This window comes from Oncorhynchus masou, chromosome 29, assembly GCF_036934945.1.
Source record: "Oncorhynchus masou masou isolate Uvic2021 chromosome 29, UVic_Omas_1.1, whole genome shotgun sequence".
NCBI lineage: Eukaryota > Metazoa > Chordata > Actinopteri > Salmoniformes > Salmonidae > Oncorhynchus > Oncorhynchus masou.
In genome coordinates this window covers 66,312,584-66,336,069 of record NC_088240.1, presented here as the reverse complement: position 1 = coordinate 66,336,069, position 23,486 = coordinate 66,312,584, and the positions used below count along the sequence as shown (strand labels likewise).

The window sequence follows — 23,486 nt, the reverse complement described above, 5'->3', positions numbered from 1 at the left end:
TGATAGGAGTTGTTGTTGTCTGCTGCAATAGCACATCCGTGACAAGGATTGACGAGTTGTGTGTGAGATGGCGTCCTGCCTCATTATATGCCTGTTTGTGGCCTGCCTGATGGCCTGCACAATTCTTGTCATTCTCAAACCCGGATCGTAATCATCACCTGACACGAATTAGCATAACGCAACGGACATAAATCTTCCTAGAAAATCTTCCTATTCATGAAAATCACAAGTGAAATATATTGGAACACAGCTTAGCCTTTTGTTAATCACCCTGTCATCTCAGAATTTCAAAATAGGCTTTACAGCCAACGCTAGACAAGCATTTGTGTAAGTTTATCATAGCCTAGCATAGCATAGCATTATGCCTTGCTAGCAGCAGGTAAACTTGTCACGGAAATCAGAAAAGCAATCAAATTAAATCATTTACCTTTGATGAACTTTGGATGTTTTCACTCACGAGACTCCCAGGTAGACAGCCAAAGTTCATTTTTTCCCAAAATATTATTTTTGTAGGCGAAACAGCTCCGTTCTCTGTTCTTCACGTTTGGCTGAGAAATCGCCCGGAAATTGCGGTCACCACAATGCCGAAAAATATTCCAAATTAGCTCCATAATATCGACAGAAACATGGCAAACGTGGTTTAGAATCCATCCTCAAGGTGTTTTTCTAATATCTATTCGATAATATATCCGTCAGGACAATTCGTTTTTCTCTAGGACCGATTGGAGTAATGGCTACCTCTGTATTTTACGCGAGAATCTCTCTCGGAGCCACCATGTGACCACTTACGCAATGTGGCCGCCTGCGGCTTTTCTTCTACAGAAATGCGGAAAACTACGTCACAATGCTGTAGACACCTTGGGGAATACGTAGAAAGCGTAAGCTCGTTGATGGTACATTCACAGCCAAATAGGGAGTCATTGGAACGCAGCGCTTTCAAAACCTGGGGCACTTCCGGATTGGATTGCAACATCAGTTCTGTTATACTCACGGACAATATCTTTACAGTTTTGGAAACGTTAGTGTTTTCTATTGAAAGCTGTCAATTATATGCATATTCTAGCATCTTTTCATTACAAAATATCCCATTTAAAACGGGAACATTTTTTTTCTAAAAATAAAAATAATGCCCCCTAGTACCAACAGGTACTAGAGCTGTTTTCATCGAGCTGTTTTCACCCACAGGACTGCCGCTGACTGGATGTTTTTTGTCTGTGGCATCATTCTCTGTAAAACCTACACACTGTCGTGGGTGAAAAGCCCAGGAGGCTAGCCTTTTGAGATACTGGATCCAACGCGCCTGGCACCGACAATCACACCACGCTCAAGGTTGCTTAGTTCGCTCCTTTTGCCCCTTCTAACATTCAACCGAACAGTAACTGAATGCCTAGATGCCAGTGTGCCTGCTTTATACAACAAGCCACAGCCACGTGACACACTTTCTGTAGGAGCGAACCATTTTCATGAACAGGATGCTGTACCTAATAAACTGTGCGTAAGACATCCTCCAGCAATTTAATTTGATATCCCAAGTATAAATACAGTAAAGTACACACACTAAAGGGTGAAAACTCGCAAAATAATGTTTTTTAGACACCTGCAAACTTCAAGGATTAGGTCATTCAAGGAGTTGGTCTGTTGGGAATACGCGATATCGTCCGTCTCCTGCTTGCTTGAGGAACAATAGAGGAGCAGGAGACGATGGAAGAGGAAAGGCCTACCCCACCACTTGTGCCATGTCATGACTTACCTGGACCACTTACTGAGATGAGGCTTTTGTCAAGTAAATCAGGTGTTAAATGAGGTGAAAAGTAGACAACTTTAATATTAGGTTACATACCCAGTCTACTTGGTTGGCCACATCCAGCATTCGATAGATGATAGTCTTGTTGATTTTCTGATAGTTACGGTACTGTAAAAAATAACAGTTAATGGTTAGGACAATAGAGTCAGAACATGATGTGATTGGTCTAAATGTACTGGGGTCTCTTCAAAGTGCAGCTATGTCAGTGCCTCGCTTACACTACGGGGCATTGTCATACATTAGCCTTATCGTACATTACCTCTTTGTGATCAGCTACAAGCACAAGCTCTATGTACTTGGTCTCTGAGAGAATATCCCTCTTACTCTGCAAAAAAGCAAAGTGTCAACAAAAGACATTCGGGCCAATGTACACTACGTTGTCGACAATTTCCAGCAGTGGCAAAAACGTCAGTAGTTCTAATCCCAGGATAAACAAAAATTAGATTGTGCTTCCAGCCCCTCTCACCCTGTGTGGGACTTGTGGTGGGATGTGGATGGGAGGTACAGGTGTATGGGACACCCCACAGCCCCCAACACTACCCCTCTCCAGAGGTCTGGTGGAGTAGAGCAGGTGCATCCCCTCCTCCTCCTCCTCCCCTCCACTCTCCTCTGCCCCCTCCTCGTCCTCATGGTCTTCCTCAGGCTGCAGCTCAAAGCTCAGCGTGGAGTTGATGGCCACCACGCCCCTGAGAGAGAGGGGAATAAACAGGGACTCACTAAACAGGGAGTCAACAGGGACAAAAAAATGCTGTCCAAGTTCAAAGTAAATACAGTTACTTCATGTGAGGACATTGTTCAAGGCTCTGCTAGCAACCGGATTACGTTCGCTACATAAACATGACCCTAAACCGAGTATACGGCCACATGGTCTGCCCACGCAGTAAAGAGCTCTAAATAACTCCAACTCTAAATAAAGGTCAAGAGGATTTTCCATGGATTTCCGCCAAGTTCATTTGGATATCCCTAAAGTATCCAAGCCAGCGGAAGGGACCCCAGATTAAAACTGGCGCTCTCTCAAATCGGGTGATTAGTATGCTTGAGGAGGTCAGAGTTCTTTCAGATTAATCTGGATTGGATTAAAGCCACCTCACAGTCGATCACTCCGCCCCACTTACATAACCATGACGCTCACATAACCATGACGTCCGTACTGCAGGTGAAGTGAAAGTGCCCTTAGTAAAGACTTCCCCTTTATAATAATAGGTTCACCTTATAGTGCACCACAAAGGGTTTAACTGAGGTGGGTGATTAAGTGGGATAAGGCTGACCCCTGTTTAGATCACTTTACTGGTTTTAAATGCATGAACCATTACATAACAGAGAAGGAAATGCATATGCTTAAGGTCATAAGGTCATGCGGGTAAACTTATTGAGCTGTTAGGCTCCATTTCTTAATGGAAAACCTAAAAGGTATGATTACACAGTATGAATTTGTATGATCTCACCTCCATGGACAACATTCTCAAATCAAGAATGTTGACTGGGTACGTCTACAGGGAACATTGTTCGCATGCTGTTGCCTTGCTTGTGAAGTTCCGTGAAATTGTACATTCCTTTGGGTAGTGACAGAGGGGAAATTATCCTAATTTTGACAGGCCACATACCATCCTGTAGTTTTGACAGAGAGTTAAAGTTGATATTATTACCTGAGTCCAGAGCAGGTACTGAGAGCCACCCTGGACTGTGGGAAGCCCCTCACTGAGCCGTGGTAGTAGCAGTGAGTCTAGGAGATAACAACCAGGGAGAGAGTAGTCAACATAATATGACAACATTATTATCCAAGCTCATATGAACTAACGTACCGTTAACTATCCCTATAACAATTCTACCTATAACAAATCAGAACATTTACAACACATTACTTACCACTGTGCTCTCCTCCAAAGAAACCCCAGTGCCATTAGGGAGGTAGTAGAAGACATTGGGAGGCTTGGGCAGGAGATCACTGTAGGGAGAGGACAGGGTTACTGTTACTACTTCCTCTGAAGATTTGTCTGAAGTCCGATTTGTTTTTATTGCTAATGATAATCCCCTTTATGAAACTATGAAGTCTTAACTCAACAATGGCAAAGGTTCAAAAGGGAGTATATTATGTTAGTGAGCTTACTGGTTTTTCTCCAGGTCCAACAGATAGATGCTGCCTCCAAATTGAAGACCACACTGTAGCTTGTCTGGGTGACCGTTCTGTGAAAGGACAAGAAACATGCACCTGGTAATGTGTACTGTGATTTATATCCTCACAAATCAGTGGATCATTTAACTAACTGTATTGCGAAAACCAGTTGGACCTTTCCCCCTAACAACTGTTGTGCTAAAGGTGAACAAGGACTTTGTGTGGCCAAATTAACTCATCGTCCAACAAAAATGACTGTTTGCTGTTGTTATTGTAATCGCTCAATGTTTCAACATTTTGTATTCATGATTAGCATGTGATGGGTGTCTTAATGAGCAAATGCAGCCAAGAGCAGCTTGAAGTGGCAAACGGGGCAAAGGGACAATCTCCTTAGTGAAATAGCAGTAATATCCAGTACCACCATGTGGTCTTTCTTAATAAACCTGCGAAGGTTAAAGGATTGAGGCTTAGGAAGTCCTGTATAGTTCATAAAGAACAGGTTATGTACAGAATGACCTATATCCTTTAGAGGCTGATGGACAACATTTCAGATGTAGTAGACAGCTATGAAGCTCTTGTCCTTTCTCTGCACTAAAGTTCCATTATCACACAATGCTCAGATTGGATAATACTATATACTTTGAATCCCTTCAGCCAATCAATACTCATCCCATCAAACCAGTCAGCGGACATGAAATGAGATGGTGCGATTAAAGTTATACTATGTCTATGGCTGCAGCCGCCCCTGAGCACTACCTGTCAACGCTTACACCTGCATGCTCTCTAAAATAGACCCAGTCTCTAAATGCGTGCAGCACCCAGTCCTTGGTAGGCACTGGCACCTAAGCACAATACTAGAGCCCAAATGTGCTGAATCAGACTGTCAGCCAGGGTTACCCCTCATAGGCACTAAGGACCAGGCTATAAATGGACTTCCTTTACCTGCTGCACATTTCTCTCACCAAACGCAGAGGCAGCGCGGCAGTGGATAAATTACGTCCTATCCCTCTTTTCATGTCCGTTTCCCCTCTGCTTCCATCTCATTATAGTCATTCCCCCCAGCGGGAACTAACCTGTCTCCCATCAACACCGTCTCTCTTCCTGCCAATCAGTCACTTTCTAGCGCGTTTAGCGGCTCCACCTTTGAAGACAGTGTGTAAGTGAAACCCTTCTTGTTGGTGCTTCCCTCCTTCCCCACCGCAGAGTGCTGCTTTCTCCTCTCCAGCTAACTGACAGGAATTGGCTGAGGCTTGGAAATGGGACTAGAACTAGGAGTACTGGCAGTAAGGTAATGGGTGGTGACAATATGCCAGAGAGGTCTGTTCAGTTCCAAGTAGCAGTTAGTGACTATGAGGAACCAAAACATCTACCTCCTCTGTGGACCGGCAAAATCATGCTGGATGATGTCATTGCCGGGTACCTAAATCCAACAACTTACACCCAATTCACTCAGAAGTATTCTACTTTCCACAGTCCCAGAAATATTGTAACATCATCATGGTTCATATGACACAACTGTGTCCCTTTACCATAGGCTCCAAGAGGCTATTAGTAATAACATAACTATTCACACTGGAACCCAGTCATTGGATATGTACAAAATATAACTGGCTCCACATCCAAGAATATCATAATCCAAGAATAATTCCAGAAGTAGATGCTATTAATTAAGGGGGATTTCCAATACATTTGAATGAAAACACAACTCTGGTCAATTTCTAGTTTCTATAGTCTTTATTATAATCAGAGTGCTTTGGTGAGGTCATTCCCCACATTATGTAAGGAGAGTGTGACTGACTTATGTTGGGTGGGTCTGTGTTGTTGTACTGCCAGGGCAAGACTCCAATAGGTAACCAACAAAGACTCCAGGAACAATGGTGATCTGGCTAAAAACTACAAGGCAAAAAACTAACTACAGTAAAATGTCAGTTAAGCAACCAAAGAGAAGAAAGAATAAGGGAGAGAAAGAGATGGGAAGACATACAATACATGTACACACTCAAACATCTGCAGCTTTTGGCAAGCTGCCTTGGATTGTGGTTTTGGGGTGAGAGGTCAGAGTAGAAACATGGCTCCTTCCAGAGCACAGCAGAGCTACATCTGTTCAGGGCTCTAGTGGAGGATCACACCCAAATATCTGTAGCTCAGCCATGAAACACCCACCCTCTCCACACTTTGTTTGTCATTGCCTCACTCCTACCTTTCTCACACTCTCATTTGAGCATTACAATTTATCTTACATTCTCTCCTCGTCTCTACCTTCTATTCTCTCCCCCAGCTGAACCCTTATGTCACACTCGCTACAGGTCTCTCGGTTCACTCTCACTGGCTTCTTACACCTCTGTCACTCTCTTATCGACAACCATGTCCACTCCATCTCTGCTGCCATTACCTCTCCTTCACCCACTCTCTCTAACTTCACCCTCTCCTCTCTTATTTCCCCCCTCTCCTTCTCTCCCTCAGTGAGGTAAATGTCCCAGGCCGATCTCCTGCTAGTAACAAGATGAGCTCACCGCCACATGAATGCTGGGTGGGGTCCATTCAGACCCAGAACTGCTTGTGACCCACAGCAGAAGAAATAAACCAGGGAGGAGGAGAGGGGAACATGGGCGGAGGGGGTGTAACGGAGGAAGGGAGAGAGGGAGGGACAGGGCACGTCGTGATTCCTCTCCAGCTCTTTCAGCTCAACAGAAGAGTGCAAGGGAGGGAAATACAATCAGTCAGCTCCTGGGATGTCTGTCTTCCTCAGTCCCTGTAGTGCTTCTCTGTTATTTAGTCTGACCCAGAGCAGCCCTGGATCCTGTTTATGGATCAAGTCTGGACATGTGAATGGAGTGTGCATGTCCACTATCTGGGGGAAATCGCTGGGTTAGTTCATGACTTGTGTATCCCTTTGCATTACAATAACAGCCAAGTGAATGCATGTACAATGGACAACATGAGGTAGAGGAGTGTGTCACATTCAACTCCAGTCCCAAAGGGAAAGTGGTGTTTGCTGGCTCTGCTCATCTTCCCTAGCACTTGACTGATTCATATTGATGGACCAGAGAGTGAACACTTCCTGTTTATAGATGTTCAACAGGTTGTGGTATGAAGGCAAGAGTGAAAACCATTTCACTGGAACTCATGTCTGCCTCTGACTGTTTTCTTTACTGCTGTGCATGGATCCAGAACTAACCTCACCAATAGGAAAAGCCTGCCTACTGGCATTACCTTCACTTGGGCTCAGAGAAGTACTGTGATTTTAATTACTTTTGGGGTATAATGAATGATCTGGTTATATAAACAGGACCCCTGGTTGGGGATTTTATTTTATTTCACCTTTATTTAACCAGGTAGGCAAGTTGAGAACTAGTTCTCATTTACAATTTTGACCTGGCCAAGATAAAGCAAAGCAGTTCGACACATACAACAACAACAACAGAGTTACACATGGAGTAAAACAAACAGACAGTCAATAATACAGTAGAAACAAGTCTATATACGATGTGAGCAAATGAGGTGAGATAAGGGAGGTAAAGGCAAAAAAAGGCCATGGTGGCAAAGTAAATACAATATAGCAAGTAAAACACTGGAATGGTAGATTTGCAGTGGAAGAATGTACAAAGTAGAAATAAAAATAATGGGGTGCAAAGGAGCAAAATAAATTAAGAAATAAAATAAATACAGTAGGGAAAGAGGTAGTTGTTGGGGATAAATTATAGATGGGCTATGTACAGGTGCAGTAATCTGTGAGCTGTTCTGACAGCTGGTGCTTAAAGCTAGTGAGGGAGATGTGTTTCCAGTTTCAGAGATTTTTGTAGTTCGTTCCAGTCATTGGCAGCAGAGAACTAGAAGGAGAGGCGGCCAAAGAAAGAATTGGTTTTGGGGGTGACCAGAGAGATATACCTGCTGGAGCGCATGCTACAGGTGGGTGAAGCTATGGTGACCAGCGAGCTGAGATAAGGGGGGACTTTACCCAGCAGTGTCTTGTAGATTAACTCAAGACCATTCTGTAACCAGCTCAATCCACCACACTTTCCTACAGACACCATCTTAAGTAGATAAGAGCCCCCCTCCTCCCCTCACGTAAAGAATCAGTCTTACCATGCTTGGGTGTAAGACAATAATGCCCCCCCTCACACACTCGGCCGTCTTAATGGTAGGATAAAGGGTTGGGGTGGCAGAAATGCTTACTGTCAACACAGAGCGATCAGGCTCTGAATTAGCTGAGATCCCCTTCCTAAGCTGTATTAAGGTGAAGCCCCTGCTGCACGCCTTACACATCAGAGCTCTCTGTGTGTGTGTGTGTGTGTGTGTGTCACAAGTCCATTCATAACCAAGTTGGTGCGGAGGCTAATAATAGCAGGCAGCAGAGAGGTGAGCACTGAGCAGCAGAACAACAAAAAAGCATTACCTGCAAACTGATAAGAAAATACAGACATGTATGACATGTTAAAACATTTATTTCCAACATCAATGTGGCAACTGTCTGAAAGTTTGTCTGACAAAATAGATCTAGTCATGGTTCAACGTTGATAGAAGCTATTCAGGCCAAGTCAAGTGCCTCTCCCAAGAGGACACAAGTCGCCTGCTCCACCATAAGAAATTAAACACTGTGGTGACTGGCATGTTTTCTTCTTTAATATCTCACACATACAGTGGGGAGAACAAGTATTTGATAACCTGCAAAATCTGCAGTGTTTCCTACTTACAAAGCATGTAGAGGTCTGTAATTTTTATCATAGGTACACTTCAACTGTGAGAGACGGACTCTAAAACAAAAATCCAGAAAATCACATTGTATGATTTTTAAGTAATTAATTTTAATTTTATTGCATGACATAAGTATTTGATACATCATAAAAGCAGAACTTAATATTTGGTACAGAAACCTTTGTTTGCAATTACAGAGGTCATACGTTTCCTGTAGTTCTTAACCAGGTTTGCACACACTGCAGCAAGGATTTTGGCCCAATCCTCCATACAGACCTTCACCAGAGCCTTCAGGTTTCGGGGCTGTCGCTGGGCAATACGGACTTTCAGCTCCCTCCAAAGATGTTCTATTGGGTTCAGGTCTGGAGACTGGCTAGGCCACTCCAGGACCTTGAGATGCTTCTTACGGAGCCAGTCCTTAGTTGCCCTGGCTGTGTGTTTCAGGTCATTGTCATGCAGGAAGACCCAGCCATGACCCATCTTCAATGCTCTTACTGAGGGAAGGAGGTTGTTGGCCAAGATCTCGCAATACATGGCCCAATCCATCCTCCCCTCAATACGGTGCAGTTGTCCTGTCCCCTTTGCAGAAAAGCATCCCCAAAGAATGATGTTTCCACCTCTATGCTTCACGGTTGGGATGGTGTTCTTGGGGTTGTACTCATCCTTCTCCTTCCTCCAAACACGGCGAGTGGAGTTTAGACCAAAAAGCTCTATTTTTGTCTCATCAGACTACATGACCTTCTCCCATTACTCCTCTGGATCATCCAGATGGTCATTGGCAAACTTCAGACAGGCCTGGACATGCGCGGTCTTGAGCAGGGGGACCTTGCGTGCTCTGCAGGATTTTAATCCATGACGGCGTAGTGTGTTACTAATGGTTTTCTTTGAGACTGTGGTCCCAGCTCTCTTCAGGTCATTGACCAGGTCCTGCCGTGTAGTTCTGGGCTGATCCCTCACCTTCCTCATGATCATTGATGCCCCACGAGGTGAGATCTTGCATGGAGCCCCAGACCGAGGGTGATTGACCGTCATCTTGAACTTCTTCCATTTTCTAATAATTGCGCCAACAGTTGTTGCCTTCTCACCAAGCTGCTTGCCTATTGTCCTGTAGCCCATCCCAGCCTTGTGCAGGTCTACAATTCTTTTGAACTAACTAAAATAATGTTTATAGCATTGTAGTGATATGCGAAGAATATACACTCAGATCTTTTTGCCTCGAGAGAACATTTACGATCATCTTATCTATAGCTAATCTTGCTTTGTTAGACAAATAAAGATCTACTTTTAATGTGATGAAGTTGCACATTATCATGGTGATTACATTCAAGTAATTGCACTCAGTTTCGAGTGGTGAATTTAAATACTTTTAATTGGTGTTATTTAGAGCACAAGTGGTGGCTCTAACTTCTAAGGTCACACTTGGCTTGGGTTGGAGTGATCTTTATCAAGTGAATACCCTGGACTGGGAAATGGAACGTTACAGGAATTACATTGTTCAGGGGATGGGTGGGTGTTGATGAGGGTGGACAGACAAAGTTTGAATCACAGACACATAGTCACACCCCTCCCATATGGCACCATCCCCCACCTTTCCTCTAATTTCTGACAAACAATCTAAAAACAGGTCCCGGTTACCATGGTTACACATTGCGTGTACTTTAAGTGAGTATGTGAGTCACTGGTGTTATGTTCGTCAGTATGAGCAGTAGGCTGTGGGTGCAGTAACCTCATGACAAGTGAAAAACGGCTACTCATTCATCAATGACTGCAGTGATTCAGAGGATAAACCACACAATAATGTAGGAATTAGGAGTGACTCTCCACTGAGTCTTAGCCAATGAGGCCCACTCAACTGTTATTTGTATGACAGTGCAGTGCCCTGGTTGGTTTTGAAACCAGTAAACAAATGTCTGGGTGCCTGATGGAGACTGCTTTGCCAATGGGATTCAACCTTTTGGAAGTTAACATTCCGATCCAGTAGCTGGCTTAAAAAGTGATGTGCAAAAATGTAGTCCTGTCATGCTCTTATTCTCTACTTTCCTCTATGTGTATGTGGAACAGAGGAGGGTGGGGGGTCTGCTGTCTGGCTTCCTCTTTTGTGCTAATATAACAGAGGAAGGAAGTAGGTGCCTTGACATATTTTACAGGGAGCTTCCAGAATAAAAACTATGATCTGAAGAAGGTGGGGGGGACTGGGGCACTTTAAGAGGACGGACACTTCCTGTGCAGCTGACAGGAGGTCTGAAATCATACCCTGTAGAATTCCCCCATATCACTCACTCCACCCAGAGAGGAGAACATCATAACACTGACCACCTTCAAATAGAAATAAATGTGAGCCTCACAATTGGAATAACCAGGTGTGGGTTTGATGTTAGTCTGAGATATAAAACTGCATTTTAACATTAGAATTCCTATGGGAAAAAATAGAATGGTTATTAACCTCTGACACGATCTAAAAAAAAATAAAGGCCACGTTATAAGTGCTCTGGGATCACTGAATGAAGAATGGTAACATGTAAGCATGGAAATAGAAAGTAGGTAGTGAAGTAGGACCCAGAGTAATAGTATGTATGTGAATGGCCCTGTATAGAACGATACTCTCACACATACATTCTCTTGATTTCTGTAGTCTCACCTGCAAGGCCTCACTCAGACTTCTCTTGTGTCCGTCCACTACCACAAAAGGCCTGGTCCTCTCCAGTGGCTTGCCGTGCCTACTACCATGGTGGTGCTCTGGACCTGGGAACAGGGAGAGATGGGATTCATAGGAAAATATTGTCTTATGTCCCTTGAGACGCTATATTCAGATGAATAAATAACTTTGATATTATAACATCAGCGGATGGAGAAACTATTTTGTTAGTGCTAGTATTGAACCGAAAATCTAAATTCTCAGCTAATGGCAACCTATTACCCAGCCCTAGTAGTCAGTGAACCCCCTTCCTCATGGGGCAATGCTAATTCTAAGCCCAGGTCACATCTCAGATGGATATCCCTTAATAGTAAGGACAAACTAATGTGGTATACAGGCTTAGGGTAGGAAATGCAGGAAATCTACCATTTTCATTAAATGGTTTCAATATGCCAGGAAAAAAAAAACTCTGCATCACAATCTAAACATGTACAATTCAAGATAATTGCACAAACCAATCAGTGATGCCGGATGTGCTTATAACAGCTCATGCTCTCCCTTTCTCAGCCGGCATATCTTCTCTCCTTTCTTCACACACACATAAAACAGACACAGCTGCATTAACTCCAGTACAAGAGGCTCTGTGTCCCCTGCCCGTTCCTAGTACAGCTGTTGTCCAGAGCCTGTATTAGACTTGTTATAGATGACTGGCTGGCTGGCAGGTGTCTCGAGGACTAAAAAGCAGCAGACCACCTCCCAATGCTCATTTTACAATATCCTACCTATGTACACTGAACAAAAATATAAATGCAACATGTTTTCATGAGATGAAATAAAAGATTGCAGACATTTTCCATACACACAAAAAACATCTCTCAAATGTTGTGCACATGTTTGTTAACATCCTTGTAGAGAGCATTTCTCCTTTGCCAAGATATCAAGAAGCTGATTAAAACAGCATGATCATTACACAGGTACACCTTGTGCTGGGGACAATAAAAGGTCCCTTTAAAATGTGCAGTTGTGTCACACAATGCCACAGATGTCTCAAGTTGAGGGAGTGTGCAATTGGCATGCTGACTGCAGGAATGTCCACCAGAGCTGTTGCCAGAGAATTTCATGTTTATTTCTCTACCATAAAGCCACCTCCAACATCATTTTACAGAATTTGCCCCAAGGGTACTTGAACATGTGCCCTGCGACTGTCAAGCCAACAACTTAAAAAGTTAAGCGAAAAGGTCTGAATCTCTTCACTAGGTGTTGGGTTTGACAGTCACTGAGCCAGGGTCCAAGACCTGGTTGGGCTTAAACCCGAATTCACTAGAAACATGTTATTATAAGTGTTTAGAAAGTAAAGGTATCAGATAAATATTACTTGTAATTGGCAGAGTGTTACATGCTAGGCTCCAGTATCGAGAGAGGTTTAACTGACTGTAGGATAGGCCTAAAATGTAAGGTAATTTTGGATGCATTTGAGAGTGCCCAGGCAATGACTGAAATTACATTTTAATGACAGTTCCTTTGAAGTTGCCTGGGCTAAACTAAGGTTACTACAAATACCTACTTGTAAGTGAGGAGTGAGACGATACTGTTGTTGCGTTCAAAGGAGACAACTTCTCTTGTGGCTTCTCCATCTCTGTTTTATTTGAGTTCAAAGGACTTTCCGCCGGCAGATATTCCTGCAAATCGTTATCGTCCAGTAATCCTAAACGGCTACTAAGTAACGTATTTGATTGAGTACCGCGAAATGTAACAGTCTCGAGTAGCACCAATGTTACCAGAGCTCCAGACAGAAACATTGTTGCGCAGTGACATTGGCTCGTGTCCATCAATTAATCCACCTAAAGGATGTAAAACAAGGCATTCAGAAACGGAGAAAGGCAACAGGTTCTGTCGGGGGCAACTATGAGGCTACCTCAATTTGCCTACAAGGGCAAATGTCAAGCGAAAGTCCATGATAGGCACCCACAAAAGCACGCGCAGAGCAGAAGTCTTGCATGGGCCAGTCAATCGAACGTGTAACTTTATTTCAAGAGGCTTCATTTACCTGCGCCATTAGCCCACACCATAAAGTCCTGTAACAAACCTCTAAACAAGACCGGCCCGCTGTCCGAAGCCTCTGGCCGCAGTTATCGCAGGGTCATATTTCCAGTACCGTTACCTTCACACTCAGAGCTACTACAACATATGTCCCTTCCGTAGCGGAGATGAGCCACTGTGATCTTGTTAAATTCCCAAAGTGCTATCCAAAATATCTTAATTCCTGAAAGGCAGACAGTTTCGCACATGCAAGACATTCGGGCAAAAGACTGAGTGCGTGTTTACAGCGATGGTGTAATCGCATTTCAACCCCCGTACAGGGCGGGATTTTCTCTTGTGCTTTAACTCTTTAGTGCCTGAATCTTTCCGCGCGGTCACATTCTAGACGGCCTTCTAACAAACCTTACACAACATTTATATATAGCAAATAAAAAAAATAGATGTATAAAATCCTGCATTTAAGATAATTAAGTGTGACTAAATTATGCAAACGTTTAGGCTATTTAATCTGACAACATGTCATCCTATTGTCTGAACATCCCAAATAATTAGCTGGATCTCCAGTTGTCAATTGTCAGCATTGCTAAATCAATAAAACCTCTGGAGAAGCAAATGCTATTGTTATACATAGTCGATTGAACTATTAATTAGTCGCAGGAAATAGAACTTTGGACAGGGATTCAAGGAATGAAACAATTTCCTTCAGAACAATACTTGAAAGAAATGAACCAAGATAAACATTTAACAGTGTGTGATGAACAACTGTTCATTCGGCAAGTTTGCTTTTATTGTTATTGAAGAAGATTGAGGACCAAAACCTGTAATGGGCTAATATGCTAAATATCTTTACGGTGTCTGCATGTGATTTAGGTGGTCACCCTAATGGACATAGTACATGTCTGTGTCTGAACAGCTTTCTACTGGATCCCAGTTACTAGTGGGGACACAGGCATAACAGATCCTGCCCAGGTCCCTCCAGCACTGGGGACAGTAGGACGCCCGGCAGCCTGGGACTGTGCAATCCACAGCCAGGTCACCCCTCTGCCTCTCCCCACACACACAGCACCACCGCAGCCTGCAGCCCAGCCTCTCCAGTCTAGACAACACACCAGACCACACCTGAGCGGGAGAGAGTGGAGGTGAAGGGGAGAGAGACAGCAGAAAAGTGGGAGGAACAGAGAGAGTGGGATGGGGAGAGTACAGGAGGTAGAAGGGGCAGTGTTAAATAACAGTACAATTCAATGAAAGGAACATATTTTCCCTAATTAGATTATTGAGTGTCGCATGGAATGAAATGCATTAGTGAAGACAGAAGAGGATAATACAACAGCATGTAAGACCGGATGGAGAGAGAAGGGCCCAGGAAGGAGAGTGGGAGGGAGGCTGCATCCCAAAGAGTTTGTCTGTGTTTGTTTAGATTCGTCTTGGACATCATTCCTGGAAAAGAGTGAGCCCATTTGACTTCAAAATTAAAGGCACTGTCATTCTGTCATGAGTTCTCAGGGTTTATCCAAGAGCCATCCCATCAACTAAATCAGGAAATAGAAGGGTTCAAAGACCTTTAGGAAAATAAAGATGTTTAAACTCTGTTTAATGAGAGAGTAGTTAAATACACACAGTACGCACTGTTTTCTCTCCTGTTCCTAGCTGCATGAGTCGTGTCCGTTGCCTTTTGGTGTATGAGATGCGCCTCTGGATCTGCAGGTTATAAAGGAACAGAGCGCGCCTCTTCTCCCGCTAACAGACAGGCAGTCACAGCAGAGGGTGGACAGACAGAGAAATGGGGCAGTCAGATAAATGACAATGAGCTAATATACTGTGTAGAACAGTAGGGCCACAGACAGGTAAGATATAGAAAAATCGAGACATGAAAAGATAATACCTTTTTTTTCTGTTGAATGAGATATTTGAATCACCCTGAACATGGGTACTAGACTTCACCACTGCTGTATGAACACTCAATACTGTCTACTATGAGGATGCTTCTGGAGCGCTGAACACCTGAGGCCAGTTGGATTAGTCTGTGTGCTGCACACTTTCACCATGTTGCACGTCTCTCCCACATGCTTTACGTGCAGCAGCTTCATTTTGCTTGATTTGTGAAACTAATCCCCTTCAGAGAGCATAAGGGGAGGACTAATAACAGTAATGACACTTCAGCTGATTTAGTGCTAAGTGAAACACACAGAGGGCAATCCTTCACTCTATCTACTACGCCAGTCTCTCCCCTCGCTGTAGTTTCTCTATAGGTGCTTTCACACTGGCGTTTTCAACCCTTAAGTAAACCCAGGCAGCTATTCAATTATGATCCTGGAATGGCAAAACACTTCTGGTTTTTCTTCCTACTTGATCTATCATTGCACTCACCTCATCTGGTGTCCCAAGTCTAAACCAGTCCCTGATTAGAGAAGAATGAAAACCAGAAGTGTATTGGACCTCAAGGGCCAGATTTCAAACATGCATTTTCAACCTGGGCCAGAATTTGAAATGCTCAAAATGCCTTTGAAATGCTCTCCCTGTTGTGGAAATGCTCTCCCTGTTGTGGAAATGCTCTCCCTGTTGTGGAAATGCTCTCCCTGTTGTGGAAATGCTCTCCCTGTTGTGGAAATGCTCTCCCTGTTGTGGAAATGCCAGCATGAAAAATGTCTGTATCCCACTTTCCCTCCGTTAATCTCTTACTCCCGCTAATTCTTAGTTTCTCTGCATACAGTATACACGCCTTTTTCGCCTCTCTGTGCAGTACTGTAGGTAGGACTTCAGTATGAGCAGAATACGTAGTGTCTAATGCTATTACAATAAGCTGCTCTCAGGTAAGCACTGCTTTACTCGACAGACACGAGCCTGTGCATTTCTTACAGGATTGGGGGAAAAGGGCCACATTCACTCTGTGTACACATTGTGCTAAAGCCTATTGAATTATAAACTGGGTGGCTCGAGCACTGAACGCTGATTGGCTGACAAACCCGTATACCACGGGTATGACAAAACATTTATTTTTACTGCTCCAATTACATTGGTAACCTGTTTATAATAGCAATAAGGCACCTCTGGGGTTTGTGATATATTGCCAATATACCACGGCTAAGTGTTGTGTCCAGGCACTCCGCGATGCGTCTTGCCTAAGAACATATATGGTATATTGGCCATATACCGCACCCCCTTCTGCCTTATTGTTTAAATATACCTCAACCAGCAATGGTGCACAAGTTTGCATGAACAGTTCTATCTATTACGACTGGATTAGGCTAGGTTTCTTCTTTTAGTCACGTTCCTGTATGCATATGTGCATGTTTATGAAGAACGTGCATCTTATAAGCCTAGAGGTTCCTGGACTTCATTTGTGTTCATTTCATTAAACCCATTGCTTCATTTGGAACAATTAAGGGAAATTGAAACATTTAAAAAACAATGTGCACAACTGGCCTTAACGAGGTAGCTCAGCTTATATGTTGAATTTCACACAAATAGTGAATGATGTAAATGAAGGCTAAGTTTTCTCCTGAACAATGATTTGCTTTATTTCCATTTATACTCAGCAGTCGACCCAGTAGCTGCTCCAATTTCCGGGGAGATATCCGTAACACATCTATAAGAACTCCGGGGAAATAAACCCTTTGTGACATCCAGATCGGCTGCAAAAACTAACTAACAGTATAAGGAGCGCTTCTACTTTGTGGGACATTGTATTCTTTGTTTATTTGCAGGTCAACCGACAGGACCCTAATGTTTGTTCAAACCATCCCTGTGCCAATTCCACCAGGGATAGAAAAGGGGGAATAATAAATGTTAGCCTGCCTATTTAAAACGTTACATAGGCTGGGCCCAATGCCAACATGTCTATGTGCATGTTGTGTAGAGGATCCCAGAGTTTAAATGTAGCTACTACTGATGTTTTGATCACAGTGGATGTCGTCACCTGTCTTGATACATTGCATACATTATTTTAGGACCTTATAAATCTAGTTTATTTCCCTCTTCTTTTTAATTACCATACTGAGCAAAAATATAAATGCAACATGTAAAGTGTTGATCCCATGTATCATGAGCTGAAATAAAAGTTCCCTGAAATCTTCCACACACATAAAAAGGCAATTTCTCTTAAATTCAGCACAAATTTGTTTACATCCCTGTTAGTGAGCATTTCTCCTTTGCCAAGATAAGCCATCCACCTGATATGTGTGGCATATCAAGAAGCTGATTAAACAGCATGGTCATTACACATGTGCACCTTGTGCTGGGGACAATAAAAGGCAGCTTTACAAATGTGCAGTTGCCTCAGATGTCTCAGGTTTTGAGGGAGTGTACCATTGAAATGGTGATTGCAGGAATGTCCCCCAGAGCTGTTGCCAGAAAATTGAATGTTTATTTCTCTACCATAAGCCATCTCCAATGTCGTTTTAAAGAATTTGACAGAACGTCCAACCGGCCTCACAACCGCATACCACATGTAACCACGCCAGCCCAGGACATCCACATCCAGCTCCTTCACCCACATCTGCACCCTTGCCCAGTCATGTGAAATCCATAGATTAGGGTGTAATTTATTTATTTCCATTGACGGATTTCCTTATATGAACTGTAAAATCTTTGAAATGGTTACGTATATATATACACACACACCTTTCTTTCAACCCATTGAAAGACAGTTGAAACTTCAGAGAAACCATCCAAGTGTGTATATCAAATCAGAGCAATCAATCAGCACCTTGTGGCACGTACACTGTAGTGTAGGCTCTTAACAAGAGAACGTTCAATTATCAGATTTAAGAGCTGAGAATACCTTTAGAGGATTTAAGAGCAGAGGTTACCTTCAGATGATTTAAGAGCAGAGATCACCTTTAGAGGATTTAAGATCTACATGTATGACTGGGACAAGGTGTTAATGTGAGAACTATAATTAACACAAATACTACAGATTACACACAGGCAAGCCTAACGTGCCGTGAATACGTTATACATTGTGTCATACATCCGAGTTACAGTATGCAGAGGTTTCGTTCAACCAAGAGGATGGTAGGTGTGGTTGAGAGTGGGCGTGTGTGGCCTCACCTTGGGGAAGTAGAAGGCAGCGATGACCCTGCGCAGGCGGTTGCTGTACACCTGCAGGCAGCACATCAGTGCCATCATCAAGAGGGGCACGAAACTCCACAGGTAGTCCTCTATGGTGAGAGCCCTCGGCTGGGGCAGACAGTCTGAGAGAGAATAAAAAGAGAAAGGGGGATTGTTGTTGATCTTGTAAATGTTGCCACGATTTGACTAATCTGTGGTCTCACTTAATCCTGATTATTAGCACATACTATGAGAATGCCCATTTTATTGTGCATGGATAACTCTTAGTTGTCATCCTGCATATGGACAGACATGTGATGCTAGAGTATATGTGTGTTCTATGCCTCTTGACAACACTGTCTAAACTATCTAGCCAAGACAAGGCTGTACACCACTAAACCAGAGCAGATTAGTGTTGTAGCCAGTAAGACAGGGACAGGTCAACACTAACTAGCAACAACACACACATCTGGCACATCAGTCTTTGGCACATTGAGCTGTGAGATAACAGCAGAGAGGCCACCTACGCTGGTTACTAGACTGCATATCCAGGTTAGAGGAGGTGTTGAAGGCCCCGATGGTCTTCCTCAGGAGCTTGGCCATCATGGACTGTCCTCCCACGTTGATGTCTATGTGGTGGCTACCTGTGGAACACAGTGGCATGAGTTAACACAATCACACTGTGACAATGATACGGTACAGGAGAAAGTGTGTGTGAGACTCACTGGTGAGGGAGAACTTTGTGAAAGTGTGTCTACGGATGATGTCAAAGATGTGGTGGAGGACCATGTCGACAGCCAGTAGCACACAGACAAACACAGCCAGAGAGACTACCTGCAGCAGGCTCGCCATCTGTGGCCCAATGACACAGATCTGGGATTAGATTTAACTCCCTTTTGTGATTGTAAAAAGACTTGGACAAGTGTTTGATCAATCACAAGATTGTTCTTCAATCTATACAACCCTAAAGTCAGCAAGGAGTGGAAAGATAGTAATGAACAAGTCATTGGAGAAAATGATTGGATTGAAATACACCCAGGAGAGATAAGCAACGCACCACTAGTTTAAGCTCACTGGGATGTATGGACAGGCTGCGAGGGTTGATGAAAAGGCCCCACTCAGCTTTCTTCAAAGGTAACAGATAACGTTTGTCCTGAAATGTCAAATGTACATATCAGCTTCCAGACGTTATACCCTCCCCTACGTATTTATTTGGACAGTGAAGCTAAAACAATTCATTTGGCTCTATATTCCAGCATTTTGGATTTGAGATCAAATGTTTTGTATGAGGAGACCGTACAGAATGTCCCCATTGATTTGAGGGTATTATCATACACTTGTTTTGTTGTTTAGAAATGAAAGCATTTTATGTATTTAGTCCCCCCATTTGAAGATATAAGTATTTGGAAAAATTCACTTATAGTGATTTCAATTTTGTCAAAAATGTACTATTTGGTCCCATTTTCCATGCAAAGAATACATCAAGCTTGTGACTGCAAACTTGTTGGATGCATTTGGTTGGTTTTGGATGTTTCAGATTATGTAGTGCCCAATAGAAATGAATGGTAAATAATGTATTCTGTCATTTTGGAGTCACTTTTATTGTAAATAAGAATGTTTCTGAACACTTCTACATTATGCCACCATGATTACGGATACTCATGAATGAATCGTGAGTAAGGATGAGTGAGAAAGTTAGACATACAAATATCACCCACCCCACACAAACGCTCGCCTCCCTGTTATCAGTAATGGTAAGGGGTTAGCATGTTTTGGGGGGCATGATCTTTGTGCAACTTACGCACAATTCATTCATGATTACCCATAATCATGGTAGCATCCACATTCATGTCAAATTGTTCAGAAACTATATGTAAAAGTGACTCCAAAAAGAATACATTATTTACCATTACTTTCTATTGGGCATAACAAAACAAACTGCAAATGCATCCAACAAGTTTGTAGAGAGTCAAAAGCTTTATGTAGTCATTGCGTGCTACAAATATGGGACCTGTGACACCTTTAAATGGGGGAGCTAAATGCATAAAGTGCATTCATTTCTAAACAGTAAAACAGATATGCATTAAAATATCCTCAAATAAAAGGTGACATTTGATTTCAAATCCAAAATGCTGGAGAATAGAGCCAAATTAAACATTTTAGCTTCACTGACCAAATATATACGTTATCTTTTGTTTGCTTACTGCTCTCTTTCTCCTGGCATCAATCTGTCTGAAGTAGGTGGTGATGTAGATGTTGTCAAAGCGAATGTCTTGTGTATACTGCCTCGCATAGCCAAACGCTCTTCACGGGAAGGCAGAGAGCGAAGAGAGGCACACATGCGTTGATTACATTACAAACTGTATAAACACTTTATAAATATAAACATCATCATGGTACTGCAGTGAGTCCAATGCAGGGGTGCATGACTAGTCCTCGAGGTCTGCAGTAGGCTGGCTTTCAACCTTAACTGATTCAGACCTGGGAAACTGGATGTATGAACTCTGGCCAATCACTGACAAAAGAAAAGAAAAGGACACTGCCACTTTGGAGAACTAAAATAGCCAGCTTCTCAAAAAGCAGAACATCTAACACACCCCTACATTAGATAGCATAAATACACATGTCATTCCATCATATCTAACTGAGTTGCTGTGTGGTTGAGTAGGCTCACGAGGTGAAGATGGTGATGAAGGTGCAGGAGAGGAGGAGCTGGATGAGGCCCAGAAACTGGTCCAGAATGACCTTGGTCTCCTCAAAGGCTTTACTCAGACCCTCTGTGAAATCCTCCCGTAGGGCTGACACACCAAACACAGACTGCTGCTCCTCCTCCTACACACTCTCTCGCACACACACACACACACACACACACACACACACACACACACGAGAGGGAAAGGTGGAAGCTCAGGAACTGTAAATAACATCCAATTAAAGTATTGTGCAAAGTGCATCTTCAAAAGAGTAGGGCATAATGCATGTATTTCGAGTAGAGAAAACCTCCAAATGACCTAATTATGTGTAAACTACAGTCTTGTATTTCTTTCATTACTTAACTGCCTTGGTTTTAGTGAGAGCAGACAGAGGAGTTGGGCTGTACCTGCAGCACCACGTTAGTGCTGAATTCTCTGGACAGTGCGTCAATGGAGAAGTTGAGCTTGTCGAATGTTTGCCCAAAGTTCCCTTCCACTGGGATATCCTCCCTGCACCAGGGCTTCATGACTGACAGGAAAAGCAACCAAGCAAACATCATTCTAATCAGAAAAGTATATCACCCCACTTAACTAAACATCTGGGCTACCAATGAAGTTGAACCCCTACCTCTCATGATGTCACAGAGGAAGTGGAATCTCATGGACACACACAGGATGTGGTTGATGACTGGGGCTTTGATGGTATCCATGCAGTCCTGCCACTTGACCTCAAACCACTCCCGACAGCGCTCTATCCCCTGCTCCACCACATCTGTCACACAATGCAGAAAAATAGGTGAGTAATGTTAATACGTACATTCACAACTAATTATCGACCAATAACAACCAACTTCAATCTGCTGAAAAGGTTTTTAAATGCAAACCAACACTCACTGTCACATCGCATCATCGTCTTTGCTGCATACAAATCCTGGGTGCTGTTGCCAGCAGCAACAGGGCCCTGTTCCATGGAGTCATAGCCATACTGCCCCATGACCTCATCCCTGATGCTCTGAAACTTCCTGCTCACACTCTTAGCCTCGTCCTGGAACTCCTCATTATCCTCCTGACCCAGTAAAGGAAGGAATGAAGGAAACGTTGAGGGCATATCCTTGAAATATCAGTTGATAATGTGAAACAAACCTACTGAACTAATACAATAGTGAACTGTGTCGCATCAGTGGATACTCAGACTGCTCTTAGGGCAGGTCTGCCGGTTTGACTAGCAGAAGTGACTTTTCGCAGCAGGTTAGGATAATTAACGTAGCAGGTTAGGATAATTAACGTAGCAGGTTAGGATAAATAAGTTTAGGAACATTTTCAGTGCAAATATATTTAGCTAGAACCAGGCCTGCCCTGAGAACAGTCTTGGTTTCCACTAATGCTATTCTGCCAATAGTGGTCCACTGACCATGATAATGTGTAACTTACCACAATACCCTGCACCACCTGCATGAAGGGCTCCATCACCTCCCTCCACATGACCTTGCTGTGTTTGATCTGGAGCTCGATGTTGCACCCCATAGAGAAGGCCACATCCTGGACATTACGGTGGATGTTAGCGATTGGGCCTGACAGGATGATCAGAGGATTGCCGCTTTACACCACAGCGAAGCCATACTGCTAGCAATCTATTTGGCAAGTATCAAGGCAATACATTTTTCCAGAGCTATTTTCAGTTTACCCCTATACAGGCCGTAGAGGACAAACAGCATGAGGTACGCCCTGCCTCGAGAGCCGAGCATGTTGGGAAAGATCAGGAGGACCGAGCAGCGAAAGTAGGAGGAAAACGCCCCACCCAGAATACATACAGCTGAAAAACACACACAGAGCATGACTAATATGTTTCCAATTTGTTTACTTTACTGATTGACTCCAAACAGTGTTCAATTGCAGTACCATAATCTACTCACCAACAAAAGCATATCCTGCTAAGAGCCTGTTTACACTGGTCATTGAGACATTGTGGAAGAGACCCAGAAATAAACCTGGAGGGGAGAATTCACAAGACACGTTTTAATACAATTAACTGCTCAAATTATAACCTGAAACATTGTAGCGTTGTGGAATCAGTCGACCCTACCTGCACCGCTGAGAGCACCAAATAATGCTCCCAGGAAGAAACGAGCAACTGGGAACTCCTGTGACCGACTAAAGAGGAACCGGTGGGCAAAATCTGGCAGAACCCACCTACTGATCCTCTCCAAGGCTGTGACAAAACACACACAAACACAGTAAGTATCAAATTGATCATCAGTGGCACAAACACCAACTCATTATCTGGAATCTACTAACTGGAATGTGGTGCTTTTTTGAGTCTTCGGAGTTCACTCAAATTAACCATTATCAATGCCATTAAATAATTTTGCATCCACTCATTTAGAACATGCTAGAAGAGGGAATAATTCCAGAAGAGGGAAGAACTCCATCCTGGTGACCTCATAATTCAACTTTAGT

General features: G+C 43.2%; 2 protein-coding genes across 5 annotated transcripts in view; both read right to left on the bottom strand.

The window, feature by feature from the left end:
• The window catches only part of LOC135520336 (disintegrin and metalloproteinase domain-containing protein 15-like), a 33,205-nt gene extending 19,628 nt beyond the window's left edge, over positions 1-13,577 (bottom strand). For all 4 annotated transcript variants that reach the window (XM_064945804.1, XM_064945805.1, XM_064945806.1 and 1 more), the window contains exons 1-8: positions 12,812-13,577; positions 11,251-11,354; positions 3,912-3,988; positions 3,671-3,749; positions 3,451-3,527; positions 2,271-2,490; positions 2,064-2,129; positions 1,841-1,912 (exon numbers count right to left, since the gene is read on the bottom strand). In XM_064945804.1, the coding sequence (XP_064801876.1) occupies positions 1,841-1,912; positions 2,064-2,129; positions 2,271-2,490; positions 3,451-3,527; positions 3,671-3,749; positions 3,912-3,988; positions 11,251-11,354; positions 12,812-13,076 (960 nt within the window). In that variant the 5' untranslated portion in view covers positions 13,077-13,577. The remainder of the gene's footprint in view (positions 1-1,840; positions 1,913-2,063; positions 2,130-2,270; positions 2,491-3,450; positions 3,528-3,670; positions 3,750-3,911; positions 3,989-11,250; positions 11,355-12,811) is intronic.
• A 464-nt stretch (positions 13,578-14,041) lies between these two features.
• dcst1 (DC-STAMP domain containing 1) lies at positions 14,042-23,373 on the bottom strand. Its single transcript, XM_064944927.1, has 16 exons — positions 23,325-23,373; positions 23,113-23,238; positions 22,943-23,017; positions 22,714-22,842; positions 22,461-22,600; positions 21,924-22,095; positions 21,658-21,801; positions 21,437-21,558; positions 21,011-21,168; positions 20,541-20,640; positions 19,394-19,489; positions 19,062-19,188; positions 18,864-18,980; positions 18,337-18,479; positions 14,931-15,024; positions 14,042-14,423 (listed from the first exon to the last, which is right to left on the bottom strand). Exons 1-16 carry the CDS (start codon positions 23,371-23,373, stop codon positions 14,167-14,169), a joined length of 2,049 nt encoding a protein of 682 aa, XP_064800999.1. The 3' UTR covers positions 14,042-14,166.
• Between the last annotated feature and the right edge of the window lie 113 nt (positions 23,374-23,486).